This window comes from Pseudopodoces humilis, chromosome 1 (assembly GCF_049639895.1).
Source record: "Pseudopodoces humilis isolate 2021_Gansu_Grassland_sample_001 chromosome 1, ASM4963989v1, whole genome shotgun sequence".
NCBI lineage: Eukaryota > Metazoa > Chordata > Aves > Passeriformes > Paridae > Pseudopodoces > Pseudopodoces humilis.
Genome location: NC_142200.1, coordinates 134,955,947 through 134,971,181, shown reverse-complemented (window position 1 = coordinate 134,971,181; position 15,235 = coordinate 134,955,947). Strand labels below are relative to the sequence as shown.

At 40.4% G+C, this 15,235-nt stretch overlaps 1 protein-coding gene across 7 annotated transcripts in view; it reads left to right on the top strand.

Moving 5' to 3' along the window:
- The window catches only part of ARHGAP21 (Rho GTPase activating protein 21), a 113,995-nt gene that overhangs the window by 82,282 nt on the left and 16,478 nt on the right, over positions 1-15,235 (top strand). For all 7 annotated transcript variants that reach the window (XM_088052140.1, XM_014248602.2, XM_014248604.2 and 4 more), the window contains one exon: positions 387-2,337. In XM_088052140.1, the coding sequence (XP_087908266.1) occupies positions 387-2,337 (1,951 nt within the window). The remainder of the gene's footprint in view (positions 1-386; positions 2,338-15,235) is intronic.

Here is a 15,235-nt window from a genome sequence, read left to right as displayed (position 1 = left end):
AGCAATGGGAGGCTTAAGTGAGAAATATGTGTGAAGTATCATGTTAGAAAGCAGAATTAAAGGGGAGAAAAATACTGTGTTATGTGCTTGTGGATTTTGAGAAACCCGACTCAGTGCCTTACTAGCAGTATTTGCTACAATTGGTCATCAGTTTTTTAATTGTTGAGAGAGAGAATGTATGTCATGATTTTGCTTGTTCTGTTTCTGTTTACTAAGAGGATGGAATGCTGGTTTTATCTTTTGAACTAACATTTTGTGTAAAAGTTAGAGGGAGTGTGAAGTTTGAACCTGTGTTCCCCTCCTTGAAGCTTGATCATGCGAATACTAGATGGAAAACTTTTCCATCTCCCTCACTACTGAATACTCACTTAATCTTCTCTCCACAGGCATATTCCCAAGATGCCTACCTGAAAGGCAACGAAGCCTACAGTGGAAATGCCCACAACATACCTGAACCACCACCAATATGTTATCCACGCCTGACATCCACAGCCTCTGTTAAGGCACAAGCTGGGGACAAGCTCCCTTCTGACCTTGCGCTGGGGAAACAGCAAGTCAGTAGACAAGTCCGGGCATTGACGCAGCCAGAGAGGGCCTACAGAATGGAAATACAAGTGCCTCCATCACCAACAGACATTGCAAAGTCAAATACGGCCGTGTGTGTTTGCAATGAAACTGTAAGGACTGTTATTGTGCCTTCTGAGAAGGCTGTAGATTTGCCATCTTGCAGAAATAACCATGCTGGTCCATCACACAGGACAGAAGAAGTAAGATATGGCTTAAAAGATCAAACCAGTCTAAAAGCACGGACCACATCACCACCATCTTTAGTGTCCACTGCCATTGTACTTCCCCAGACTCCAATAACAAGACCAGTTGATACAACTGGAACAGTAAGTAAAGCTTCAAATTATGTAGTATGTCCAGAAGGCATCCCAAGCACTAGACCTTCTACTCAAGCCACAGACTCGCCCTCAGTCTCTACTAATCACTACAATTCTCCAACCTCCCACCAGCACATAGACTGGAAGACCTACAAAACTTACAAGGAGTACATTGATAATAGGCGCATGCACATGTATGGCTCTCGAACAATACAGGAAAGGTTAGATAGCTTAAGGGCAGCTTCTCAGAACACAACTGAGTATAACCAGGTGGTGCCAAATCGCACTGCTTCTCAGGTACGGCGCAGGAGCACCTCTCACGACAGGGTTCCGCAGTCTGTCCAGATCCGGCAGAGAAGTGTATCCCAGGAAAGGCTTGAAGATCCCGTGTTGATGAAAGAATGGCCACGAAGTGCTTCACAAGATACTCTAACTTCGCCTTCAGTCAATGCTAGAAATCATAGGGCTCGGTCGTGGGATTATCTCAGCAAACAGGGTGAAGTGCTAGAAAATTTTCATTCTGAGAATATGATTGCAGATGCAAACGGAGATAGGAGAAAGACTTACAAATGGACAGGATTTACTGAACAAGATGATCGGCGAGGTATTTATGACAGATCTAGACAACATGCATTTCATATGTCCCTTCGAGGGCAGAATTTTCCTATTTCTCCAAATAGTTATATTTCAGACAACAGGAGAACAGGTAGTAGAGCTTCTCTGCCTGGTTCTCGCTTTCATAAAGTTTCGCCAGATATAAAAATGTTACAACCTTCTCGTGATTTGCAAACTCCTGGGGGAGTTTCAAAATCTGCAGGTGTTTCACAAGAGAGGTTGTCTCTCACACCAGCCAGAAGTTCTAAAAGTAGTTCTCTGAAGAACTCAGCTCCCTATGCAGCAAAACCATCGAATCCCCTTAACCAGAGCCTGGATGCTATTGCCAGCAAAGACCAAAGAGCAGCAAATCACTTGCATCACAGCAGTCTGTTAAACCAACAGTCAAGGATCCGAGGTGAAGGTGCCCCAGATCCTAAAACAGAAACTGGTAAAACCATCCAGCCCTCCTCTCTGGCTCCAGCTTCTGCCAAACTTGTGCAGCCAACAAGTGAGTGTTTAACTACCTCTGACAATGTAGATGGTTCTGTCAGACAAAAGACTCATGGTTTTGAAAGGGAAGATGTTTGTGAGTCTGAAAGTCTGCAAATGGATGTTCAGGGAAATGATAAAGATGCAGTGGTCATGCGGGACAAATCACCTTCTGGCCATCAAACTCCCCAGCCTTTGAGGCATCAGTCCTACATTCTTGCTGTAAATGACCAAGAGGCAGCCTCGGACACTACCTGTTGGTTACCTAACGATGCTCGGAGAGAAGTCCACATAAAAAGAATAGAGGAAAGGAAAGCATCAAGTTCCAGCCCACCTGGTGACTCTTTGGCTTCAATTCCGTTTATTGGTGAGTTAAATTATTTCAGTGTACATCAAATGCTTTTCTCTCCTAAAGGTGATGAAAAACACCATGCCAGGTAGCTGACTGCTATTCCTGTAAACCCTGAGGTTGAGAGGCATGGGAGATTTTTCTCATCTAAAATAACTTAAGGTTGGTAAAAGTAAAAATATTTTTCAGTGGAGAAGAAGAGTAGTCTGTTTTGTTTGGGGGTCTGGAGAATGAGTGTAAAAAAGCCCACAGTGATGTAATATTTTTTGCCAGAGTTTTCTTTAACCCTCTGGGTAAGCCTGTGTTACATAACTCTGTCTGGTTATCACTCCACATAATGTTGTGATGTTACGTATATAGACATGTAGCATTTGCAACACCTTTCAAACACTTCTTCTTTTCTAGTATAAAACATAATTGGAATCCAGTACAGAGAGAATATGGATGCAAGTCCATATAAGAGTGATTTCTGGGGAAAAATTAAGTTTTTCAGCTGAATAGGTATGGTGAAAGCTTTCTGAGACAGGTGGAGAGTAGATGAAAGCTGTTTCAGGTGAAGAGATAGCAATAAAAAGAAATGAATTTGCGAGTAAAGATGGTAATATGCATATGAATGAAAAGGTTTGTGGAAGCAGAATCTGAGAAGGCAGAAAGATTTGCCTGTGTGCTGTGACACAAACAGGGTTGGAATTACAGGGAGCTTATGGGAAGGGCACTGAAGAGGAAAAGAACCAAAGGAAGGATTGGGAATAGTAGAAAAAAATAAAATTATATTGAATGCTGGATATGTGATGAATTAGTGTCTTCTGCTGAAGAGAGAGTTATGGTGGCAGAGCATTCCTGTTCTGTCCAAGTAGTCAATGCCTCTGTTGTCTTTGTCCTGCTGTTGTTGTTGGGCTGGATTTTCTTTTGTTGTGGCTGATTTAATCCTTTGTAGTCTGGATGTCTGTGGATCATTTTACACGGAAGTTGATCTACACCTGACTCTCTGTGCTCTTGAATTTAGTGTAAGAAGTATTTAGAAAATACTGACTAGGGATTTTTGATTCTTGGACTCATCTCTGTGAAAAACAACTCTTTTTAATGATTTTTTTTTTTTTTTTTTTTAACACATTAGGTTAAGGGAATTAGATACAATGTCTTAGCATAATTGTCTTCTATTGGGGATCCAAAGCAGTGATTTTATTTTTCCCTAGCATTATCTATATTATCTGCTGCTATTTGAAAGTGAATAACCAAAAAACAGTGAAGAAGCTTTTGTGTTCATCAGAAAAACAATAATTCTGTTCTTTTGACAAAATACTGACATTAAAAACTGCGTTCTTAGCTAGCAGATGCTGCTTCTGTTGGATTTTTCATTTTGAATGGGAGTGGTATAGATCTTTTTCATTCTTATTATTACTGGATGCATCAGCATAATTTTAGATTCTTCTTTAGACCCAGCCTTTAGGATTAAATCTTTAAGGATTAGCAAAATTTGTGAGGCGTGTAACTGATTTTTGTGCAGGATTTGTCAATACTCTGCCTAAAATGAGTGTTGGGCTCTTGATTTAGTTACGTACCATGTTTGCTGGGTGTATTCTAATCCTGTACAGTTTAAGTGTTATGTTAAATTCAAGATTGGTAATGTCAAGCCCAACCTTTTCTACACACTTTCTTAGTTTTGACAAAGATTTCCCATGAACTTTTGTGTATGTGACTTGCTTCCATATTTTTGAGAAATGTGTTAATTAAAGTTCAAAGAAGCCTTAAATATGTCAGCTGTATTTGGTAGCAGCTGAAGAGTTCAGAAGGAACAAAATTGTAACTCTGTATTGCAGCCTCTTGGCATAACACCACATTGGATTGAATTCTTACAAGCCTCTTGGAATGAAAATTCCTGAACATTCCAGAAATACTAAAAACTGGTTCTTCTAGAGCCTGGGCACTATCTGAGTAAGCATGGTTCTTGTGACTGTCTTCCTAGCAGGAAATTCCTGTGCCAGTACAGGTGCTGTGGAAAGTTTCCACCCCAGCTCCAGCACCTTGAAGAGGAAATAATCTTCTCTGAATACAAAGACCATGAAATGTTATGAAAGTGGACCACTTCTTATGTTAGAATTTATATGCATTATTCTAACTTTGCTTGTTCTGCTATCATTATGCCTAATTACAACTTCACTTGTGAAAAGCTGTACTTAATCAGGCGCATAAAATCTGCTTTGAAATTCAGTTAAAGGCTTTTTAACTCTTCAGATGGAAAATCACTGTGAGTTTTGGCTTAGGGTTTTCTTTTGGGTTTGTTTTTTTTTTTCCTTCTCTGATTATTGAGAAGGATCTTACTTTGAATGAAGGTGTACCTTGGAGCTGGCAATCACTTTACTTCCCTTTTGTTTTTATCCATATAGTAGGGCTTTTTGCATTCTTAGGTTTTATTGGATAGAGCTAATTTAGTAAATACACATACTGAAGTTATTTGCATAGTAGATACTTGGAATAAGTGTAAAAATGTAAACTGGGGGGAGGGTAACAAATATCTTCCAAGGTCACATATTGCTACCATTTAAAATATGTGTGGTGTTTAAAATATTTGTGATCTATTTTTATCACCACTTTCTGCTTATTCAAAATAGTAGATATGGCCAGAACCATATTTTGGTGGAATTTAGCCAGGAACAGTTGGCTTTTGCAGCAGTATTTTGTGACTAACCCGCATCTGAGAGCAGCACATCAGGATGATTTTAGCTCTGGGTAAGTAGCACAGTATCCTGCACGACAAACAGAAATCCAAGCAGAGTTTCTGTCAAGCTTCCTTACAGCAGATTCTTGCAGGGATCATGGTGGGTTACTGAAGAACTGCCTTTTGACACTAGTCTTTTTGAAAAGGTAGTTCAGAAGCAGGGAGATTTAAATTCTGGGTGTAATTTACTAATAGGAATGAGACACCTTTTCAGACCAAACCTAGTAGGCAGCTATAATATCTTTTATGGGACAAATGGATTTATTTGAAAAAAGTAAGGAAAATACTGTGTGTTCAAACTCTTCTTCAGGTAACACATATTCTTGGGGGATGATGAAGCTGCCAGCTTTACAGATAAACACACAGTGGTATTGCAGGCTTCACTACTTTCCATTCGCTATTAATTGCAGAATATTGTGGTTCTCAGCTGCTATTTCTATTTCAGGGCCAAAGAAAAGCTGTGTTCTTAAAATGCTCTTTATTGTTTCAAACTATGTAAGTTAGTCCAGTGACAGTCTACTGTTCTTACCCAGAAAAGGTCTCACCTGTTCTCTGGACTAATAAAAATACCATTTTCTCTGTCAGTGACTATATTAGCAATTGTGGTGCTTAATGTGCATTTTTCAGACTTGTAATTTTTGCACAGTTTCTCTGCTAGAGAACAGCAAATTATAATTTTCAGACCTACTGGGTAATTTTTGGATGAGTTTATCTTCACTGGAACGGAAGGTAGAATGCTGCTGAACATCCTTATAGATGTGGATGACAAGTGGTGTCTCTCAGGGGTCCTTATTGGGACAATAATGTTAATGTCCTCAATGTTATTAAATATCTTTATTAATGATATGGACAGCGGGTTTGAGTGCACCTTGGCAGATTTGCGGATGACGCCAAACTTGAGAGGTGCTGTTGCCACGCCTGAAGGATGTAATGTCACCCAGAGGGACCTGGACAATTTGAGAAGTAGGTACATGGGAATCTCATGTGGTTTAACAAGACCAAGTGCAAGGTGCCCTGAGTCAGGGCAACCCCTGGCATCAGCACAGGCTGGGGATGGACAGAGCGAGAGCAGCCCTGCCCAGAGGGGCTTGGGGGTGCTGCTGGGTGAGAGGCTGGACATGACCCAGCCACGTGCACTCACAGCCCAGAAAGCCAAACATGTCCTGGGCTGCATCAAAAGCAGAGTGGGCAGCTGGTCAAGGGAAGGGATTCTGTCCCTCTGCTCTGCTTTGGTGAGACCCCGCCTGCAGTGCTGCATCCAGCCCTGGGGTCCCCACTGCAGGGAAGATGTGGACCTGTTGGAGCAAGTCCAGAGGAGGGCCACCAAGTTTAGCAGTGGGATGGAGCACCTTTCGTATGAGGAAATGATGAGAGAACTGAGATTGTTCAGCCTGGAGAAGAGAAGGCTTTGGAGTGATGTAATTGTGGCCTTCCTCCTGAAGGGAGCCTACAAGAAAGATGGAGAGAGACTTTTTGCAAGAATGTGCAGTGACAGGACAAGGGGCAATGGATTTAAGTTGATGTTTAGATCAGATATTAGGAGGAAGTTCTTTACTGTGAGGGTGGTGAAGCACTGTAAGAGTTTGTCCAGAGAAGTTGTGGATACCCTCTTTCTGTAAGTGTTTAAGGCCTGTTTGGGTGGGTCTCTGAGCAACCTGGTCTAGTGGAATGTGTCCCTGCCCACAGAAGGGGGCTTGGGTCCCTTCCAACCCAAACCATTTTATGTATTTCGTAACTGTTGAGAAAATGTTGATTCAGAACATGGTTATTTTAATACATTATGTAGGCTTAAATGTCTAGTATGCATGTCTGAGATTTGCAGCAAGGCTGAAAGTATTTTTTGCTTCTCACAGTACTTACTGTAGAGTAGAAAGAAATGTACAAGATTAATCCAACTCCCATGGTGAGTTGAATGAACTACCCACAGGAGTGAAATGGGGGTGCTGCTTCAATACTTAACCTGATTGCAGCATGTGTAGCTGTCAGGCCAGCTTAGTGCTTTGGCCATTACTACTGGGTGGATGTTCTCTCCAGTTTCGCCAAGTCCTGTCACATGAAAATTAGTTTTAAACAAATCTGTTTTAAAAACCTTAGCCTAAATATCATCTTGAAGTTCAAAATTATTTTAAAATCAAATCAAATTCATAGGCATCCTATTACAGTGGGTTTTTTTTTAGGTGTGTAGTAGCATCACATAAATACAAAGGTCTTTCCTCAAAGGTGCGATCCAATTTTGGAAATATTTAGCGTATCCTTACCCTAGAAAAATTTTAGGTCACTTCATTCCACTATTAATTTGTGAATAACTGAGAGAAAATTAGCCAGATAAAAATACCTGTCCAGACTTTGATAACATCAAAATATTGTAAAAATTAACGGAGTGTTCTTCCCCGACTGAAACTCATACCTTAGCAAAGGTATAAGAACAGGACAAGGATATGTGGTACTTAATATTGGTACTTTCTATTCTCTCACTATTTGCACTTTAAAATATCTCTGAGCCAAATGTAATTTTAAGTGCACCATAAATTTCTTTATTCTCTTCTGTATTGCAGTGAAATTGTGTTATCCAATGCCCTGTATTGATTTAAATAAAGATTTGCCAGGGGTTTCACAGCTGAAACTGCATGGTATTTATTCCCTTAGTGTGTGTCTGTGTTTTTCTAAAACATGTCTCCTGTTGACTAAATTCACAGTGTGGGTTGAAAGGGTCCCTGAAGACCGTCTGGTTCCAACCCCCTGCCATCAGTGGAAACCCCATCCACTAGGTTGCTCAGAGCCTCATTCAAACTGGCCTTGAACACTTCCAGGGATGAGGCATCCACAGCTTCTCTGGGGAATCTGTGGCAGTGCCTCACCACCCTTACAATATTCTATTGCTTCTACTCTTAGTGCAGGCAAACCACCACACCAATTTCTGTGCTACTAATCAGGCACACTACTGTTCACTGTGCTCTAAAAGCTCACCTTCGTGCTAATTTTCAAAACCAAAAAGTTGGGGGTTTTGGGGGGGAATTTGGTTTTTGTGGTTTTTTGTGGTTTTTTTTGTTGTGTTTGGTTTTTTTTGGGTTTGTTGATTTTTGTTTTGTTGTTTTTTTGTTGGTTATGTATTTTTGTTTGTGCGTTTTTTATGACCTGTGGTATTTCATGACCTGTTTTTCTACAAACATGTCATAAATAAAAGTACTTGAGCACTTCCTGATTAGCAGATAGGGTGAATATACCTGGTTTCCATTGAGTTCTGTTCAACCCTGTTTTTCTTTTTATTTATTTATTTTAAAATTTTTTTTAATGGTCTTGTTGTTACTATATCTTATTTTTTTAAGTCTATTAACTAAGGAATTAAGAGTTGAAACATTCTAAACCACCTATATTAAGCTTTTCAGGTAACTTTATGATACGTATTATTATACATATATACATTATTATATATTTATCTTCTTCAGTGCTGGAAGTAGGGGTGTATAGCTTTACCTTATCAATACCTACCTTTTAAGTCCTAGGTCACATATGTAACTCCAAGTACTTTTTGGAAAGTGTTAAGACTTGACTGCCTTAGTGAAGTATGTGCCATACTTTCCTTGTTCTCCCCCTACATCTTTAATGCCTCTCTCTGCAGGCTGCTGAGGCTTGGAAGATGACAATGTGAATACACACATATTGAATGCAATTGAAACTAGAAAGTAAATTGATATGCTTGCACAGCAGGCTGTGAAAAATGTTAAGATGGTAGGAATAGACAAAGTTAGGGGAAACAAGCAGAAACATTCTCATATGCAGAGAGGAAGCATTTGAAAGAATGTATTCATTCTGTTTTCTCCTTATGAGAAGGGAGAAACTCAAAACCTTGGACTTCAGCAGAGATTGCAGTTTGTCAACTCAAAACGCGTGGATATCTTCAGGGCAAATGGTGGCTGAATACCGATGGCTGATAGGGTGTGTTTTAAGGAGAAACTACTAGCAGTCAAGATGAAGATGAAAATCTTGACCGATTGTGACTATTTTTATTTCTACAAGTTGTTGCCTAGCTATTCCAAACTATGAAAATAAAAATTCAATTGCAGTAGATATTAGGGCTGACAAATGTTCATTTTTGAGGACTGTTTCTTCCATTATTATAGTGAAAGCATTAGAACATGTCATCAGGGTTTCTAAGATAAGCATCAGTCTTCTTTTTTTTTCCAGGGTTTTACAGTGTGGCCTGCCAAATCACTGTTGCTCCAGGCTGAACATTTCAATGTTTCTTATCCAAAGAACAGTTTTTAAATCATTGTGGTATTCCGAAGTATAGTGGCCAAAACACAAAATTACAAATTAGTGTTTTAGATACCATTTAAATGCTTCTGTAACTCGAAAATATTTTTTTTAATTAAAACTTAAAATTGGGAGCAATAATTCACAACATCCAGAAGTGTTTTGATTGAATATAAGCATCAGATTTGTTTGATAATGAGTAATATTTTCAAAGCGTAAATCATCCTCAGTGTATCATTATAGCTTCAAATAATAATTGCAGGTAATAAGAAAATGCTGTTGGGGCTCTTGGCAACAAAAAATACTGAGAATTTTACTTTTTTGCGTGATGGGGCAATATGGCAAGCAGGAACCTTTAGAATTGCTTTGTGTAGAAAAGTAAAGTTTTGTTTGACACTGAAATAAACAATAGACTTTCAAAGATACAGTTTTCACAATAGTCTGACATGAAGAATAACCTTGGGAAGTCTCTTTTGGTTGTGTAAAACTCAATCAGTATAACAAACATATTATTTACGTGAGTGCATTAGCAGAGGACTGGATTTGATGATTCAGGAAGCTTGTTCCAGTCCTGTGTTTCTGGGGCTTAGAGCAATGAATGTGCTCAGCATGCAGACATGTTCCCATTCTATTCTTCTGACCACATGAGGATAATTACATAAAGTAGATATATGAAGAAGTTCTTTGTGAAGACAATTAGTGCTGCCAGTGCTGGAAGTACTTAAAAACTGGAAAAAAAAATAGATTCTTAAAGATCGTTTTTTGAAAAAATGAGGTAACAGGTCATGAGGAATCCAGGCAATAGAGTTATCTTTTTTCAAATCATGTGTTTTGGCCTTGGAAGTCAGTACATAAGGGAGCTTTTACCCTTGCAGGCTGAAGTATAAGATGAAGCAGTTTGTACTGCAGGATTTAAAACAAAAAGTCACTGCTATGGGGCGTTTATTAGTCCTTTGTGCTGCCTTGCATGATAGCAGGGTTAGTTCCATATAGTTTGCTTTTGATTTAACAATTAATTTTTGTTTATTGATTGTTTCCGGCCTCCTCACTACTGGTGAAATTGTATACATGGTATTTCCAGTTGATTGTCTTCCTGACAGGCTTTTAAGAGTAAAACGGCCTACATTATTGTCTGTATTTACCTTAATGGCAGCTGCTTCTGGGGTTTCTTGGAAACAGACTTCATTTTTAATTCCTTGCCTGTGTGTGGATGAGGATTCTTTTCCTAATCTCTGTTATCTTGTCCATGCTCTCTCCTTCCTTTCTGCATCCTTCTCACTTGTGCCACTTCCCTGCAGTCTCTGTCCCCCTGCTGTGCTGTCCCTCGCTCCACTTGTGCCTAGCAGCCTTTTCTCTACCGCTTTTGTCCCCCCTGCCCTTTAGGGGTTTAAGGAAGGATCTGGTGCACATGACTGTACTTTAAAGGATGTGCTGCCTGTAGCAAGCTAGAGCCAGTCTAACCTGAGAGGCACAGAAGGTGTATTAGACATCGGGCAAGATTTTAAAGCTTTCATCTACTGTATTTAGGAGAATACTTCAGAGCAAGGTACTGTTAGTGCATCGTGAAAATGCAGAGCCTGTTGTGGAATCACATGCCGTGGAGTGCTTGCTTGGCCAGGCCAAGGATGTGGAGTGCAAAACAATTGTTGACATAGGGCTGAAATTCAGTAAGGCAGTGCCTCTAAAGCCAGGCCTGCTGCAGGGTTGCTGGCACATCCTGTCAGTCCTTCCATAAAGAGAAGATTAGGGGTTCTTTAATTCTACTAATGAGTACTTGATAGTTTGTTCCTTCTTTGTTACGTAAACAAATTAATTTGACAAGTTAGATTAATTCTTAAATTGCACCCCAAAGCCATAGCCTGTTGTTTGAGTGAACTATTGAAGAAATAAGAGAGGCAATTACTAAAATACTTACTGTAATGGCTGTCAGGTAGATGCCATCTGAGTCTATAAGGAACCTTGACATCTGTGTCTCAGCTGAATGAAAATAATGTTTTTAATGAATCTTTTACCCCTTTGCTTTGCAGACAGCAGCATGAGCTACCCTCTGTAGCTTTCTGCAGAAGGCTGGGCTTTTTACAATCAATCACTGTGTTACATTTATACAAGATTTGAGTAACCAAAATTGCATTAAATACTACAGGAGCATCTATAAACAAATACCCAAGCCGAGAATTTGTTATGGTTGTCAGAAAGCCAGTAACTTTAAAATACAGTTATCTCCTTCAATACATGCATTTTGGAAACTTGTATGTTGGACAATTTTTTTGTTTCTGGGGGTACATGCTGTCTGAACATTCTTCATGGGAAATGTAAAGCTGTTTTTAAGTGTGCATTACTGCACAGCTGTTACATTTTTATGATCTGAATCTTTAAATCAGATAAATAGTCTTTGATAAAATACATACTTGTTGAATTAAGCTTTGTGGCCACATATTCACAGTGTTTGTTTAAATTGAGGTGCCCAATTAGAGTTTTAAATGGTAGTGTGGTCTGCAATACATTTACTAAGTAACACAGTTCCTTCTTAGAGGTCTTTTGAGGTGTTGAAATATTGGTTGCAAGACTGCCATGCCTGAAGGGGAATAAATGTGAAGGATGACTTTAGCCTTGGGGAGCTAGTTTTTATCCCATAATTTTTTATTACCAGTGAAGTAAAGCTTTGGCAAACTGAATCCATATGGACTGGACGAGAAATCACCTTTCTGTTAATAATCCCTATTAAAGCATCCGTGATGGTAGCTGTACTAAAATCTGTCTGAATTTGTTTCCCATGATTCAGTTAACTAAACAACTTCCTTAAATATCTCTCTCCCTTGCTTCCCCATCATCACAAAAAAAAACCCAAACCACAAACCAGCCAAAGCTCAACAACAAACCCAAACAAACCTCACAATCAATACCAGCTTGGATGAAGAGGATATTCTTAAGACAGCTCCAGTGCAGCTCAGCCCATACCTGTCCGTGCAACCCAATGAAATCCATCAGCAGGTGCTGACAGAATTGACTGGTGTCATTGCAAAGATACTATATTTGAAGGATTATGAAGTCTGGAAAAGGTACCTATTAACTGGAAAAAAGCAAATGGTACACCTATCTTGAAAAATGATGAGAAGGACAATTCAAGGAAGGCATTCAATTGACCATATCTCAGTCCTTAGGTAAATCATGGAGTTGGTCCTCCTGGAACTAGTTTCTGGGCAAAGGGAGGAGAAAGGTGATTTGGAATAGCATGGATTTACCAAGTGTTTGACTAATGGCATTTCCTTTTGTATTGAGATGAGTCGATCTGTGAATGAGGGGAAGACACTTGGGGCCACCAACCTTGACTTCAGCAAGGGTTTTGAGCTCTTCAGTGACAGCATCCTTGTGCCATAGGCTAGATGGCTGTACTGCTGGATACATAGAAAAACTGGATTATCAAGTCTAAGAGATAGTGCCTAAGTAAGTGTTCATATTTTGTCTGAAGGCTTACAAGTGGTGTTTTTCAGGGCCATCTTGTTCAACGTTCATGACCTTGAGAGGAGATAGGATATGCTTATTAAGTTAGGCAGCACTAGGCTTACACTCTCCTGACCTGTATCTAAAAGAAAAAACACAGGCAGGATCTTGAGGGAGATCTTCCTGTATTTGGTACTTGTTGAGTAAGAGACCTTCCAAGGTTTGCTTCCACATGAATAATTCTGTGATTCGTTTAAATTACATTTGAGGATCTCAAAATGTTCCCCCTTTTGTGTTCAGGTTGTTACTTTCAAACCTTAATGTTTAAGGGACTGTTTAGGAAATAGAATAAACAAACAAAATAATCATGATAAAATTGTATTGTAGCAGCTTAATAGGTTATGATATGGAGCTGTGCTTTTTTTTTCAGTGATTTTGTGTCTGTTTATTTGAATATCTGATAAATTGGTTAATACTTGTTCCTTAGTTACTCATTCCCATAGTGAGGATAGTATGTCCTGTTTGTCATGCTTTCTCACCCATGAAATCCTCAGTTTTGCAATCTCTGGTTCTGCCTGTGAGCCCATTCTGTACAAATCTGTGTCTTTGCAGTATCAGGTTTTTTTCACCTCACCTTCATTTTGTGCAGATGCCCCCTATCTTTGTAGATCCCCAGTCACCAGCTGCATGGCATTACAAGCATACTTTAATACACTAATTTCTCTCTGCCTTAGCTAGAGTATCAGTTATTTGTGGTTGGAGCTGTGTTGCCTATTTATTACAACTTTTCAGTCTTACCCTTTAAATGTTTTTGCATTGAAGGGCTTTTCCTGAAAATTATTAGTTCCAGCTGTTGACCACTTGCATTCTCATGTGCAAACAGAAGTGACAAGTGGCATCCCCCCTTGGCCAGAGATGCTCTGTAACTGTGCTGGCTTGGTTCTGATGGCCAGTCTCTTGCATCACTTCATAGATAATAATGCAGAACAGATTGTGATTGAAAAGTGTAATCACAGAATCATATGGACCTGTCAGGATCATTGTGTCTAACCTGGCCTTGTGCAAGACACCCCAAGGATCACACCATGCACCCAAGAGCACTGTCCAAACCCTTCCTGAACTCGGTCAGGCTTGGTGCTGTGACCGCTTCCCTGGGGGGCTGTTCTAGTGCCCAGCAACACTCTGGGTGAAAAACCTTTTCCAGATATCCCACCTAAACCTCTCCTGACTCAGCTTTGTGCTGTTTCCTTGAGTCCTGTCACTGGTCACAAGAATGAAGAGATCAGTGTCTGCCCCTCATCTTCTCTTTGTGAGGATGGTCAAGGTCACAATGAGGTCTCCCCTCAGCCTCCCCTTCTCCAGGTTCAGCAGACCAAGGGACCTCATACAGCTCCCCTCCAGACCCTCCACCATCCTTGTGGCCCTCCTTTGGATGCTCTCTTAATATTTTAATATCTTTCTAATATTGTGGTACCCAGAACTTCCCCAGCACTCAAGGTGAGGCAGCCCCAAAGCAGAGCAGGACAATCCCCTCCCTTGCCCAGCTGTGCCTGATGCCCCCCCAGGACAGGGCTGGCCCTCCTGGCTGCCAGGGCACTGCTGGCTCATGTGCAACTTGCCATGGAGCAGGACCCCCAGGTCCCTTTCCATGGCACTGCTCTCCAGCCTCTCATTGCCCGTTCTCTGCACACAACCAGGGCTGCCCATCCCAGGTGCAGGATCTGGCTCTTGCCCTTGTTGAACTTTATATGCTTGCACAGCTTTCTAACTTGTCAAGGGCCTTTCCACCCTTGAAGAAGTTGACAGCTCCTTTCAATTTAATATTGTTAACAAATGTACTTGGTATTATTTTGAGTCCTGTGTCAGGGTGATTAAAATGAAGATGTGGATGAGAACCAGGCTGAGGATGGGTCCTTGCAGAACTCCAGTAGTGACAGGTCACCAGCACGATGTCACCCCATTTACTGTAACCCTTTGTGCCCAACCTGGATCCAGTTGCTCACCCATGGTGTAACAGGGTTATCCAGCTGTGAGCTGGATGCTTTGTCCAGGACGCCGTGAGAGACAGTATCAAAAGCTTTGCTGAGGTCCAAAATGGTTACATCTGCTGGCTTTCCTAGATCAGCTCAGTGGGTTACCCTGTGGTAGAAGGAAATCAGGTTTGACAAGCAGGACTTTGCCTCATGAAGCCCTGCTGGCTCTGACCAATAACTGCATTGTTGTCCTCCAGGTGTTTTGCCTCCCAGAATAATCATTTCCATGGAGTCTTTGACCTTTTTGTTGCAAACATTTAAAGAGACACCAGTAATCTGAGGTAGCAGACTGAAAGAGACTTACTTTGTGTGGTTTCTTTTCTGGCTTGCTTGTTCTGTGCACTTCACTGTATTTTGGACACAGCCATTTTCATTGATTGGTGGGCTGAACATACCTGTTCACATGCTGTGCAAGCAGTTTTGGGGTGCAAATATGTCAGTCAAAGAAACTGAAAAAGTAAAGAAATAT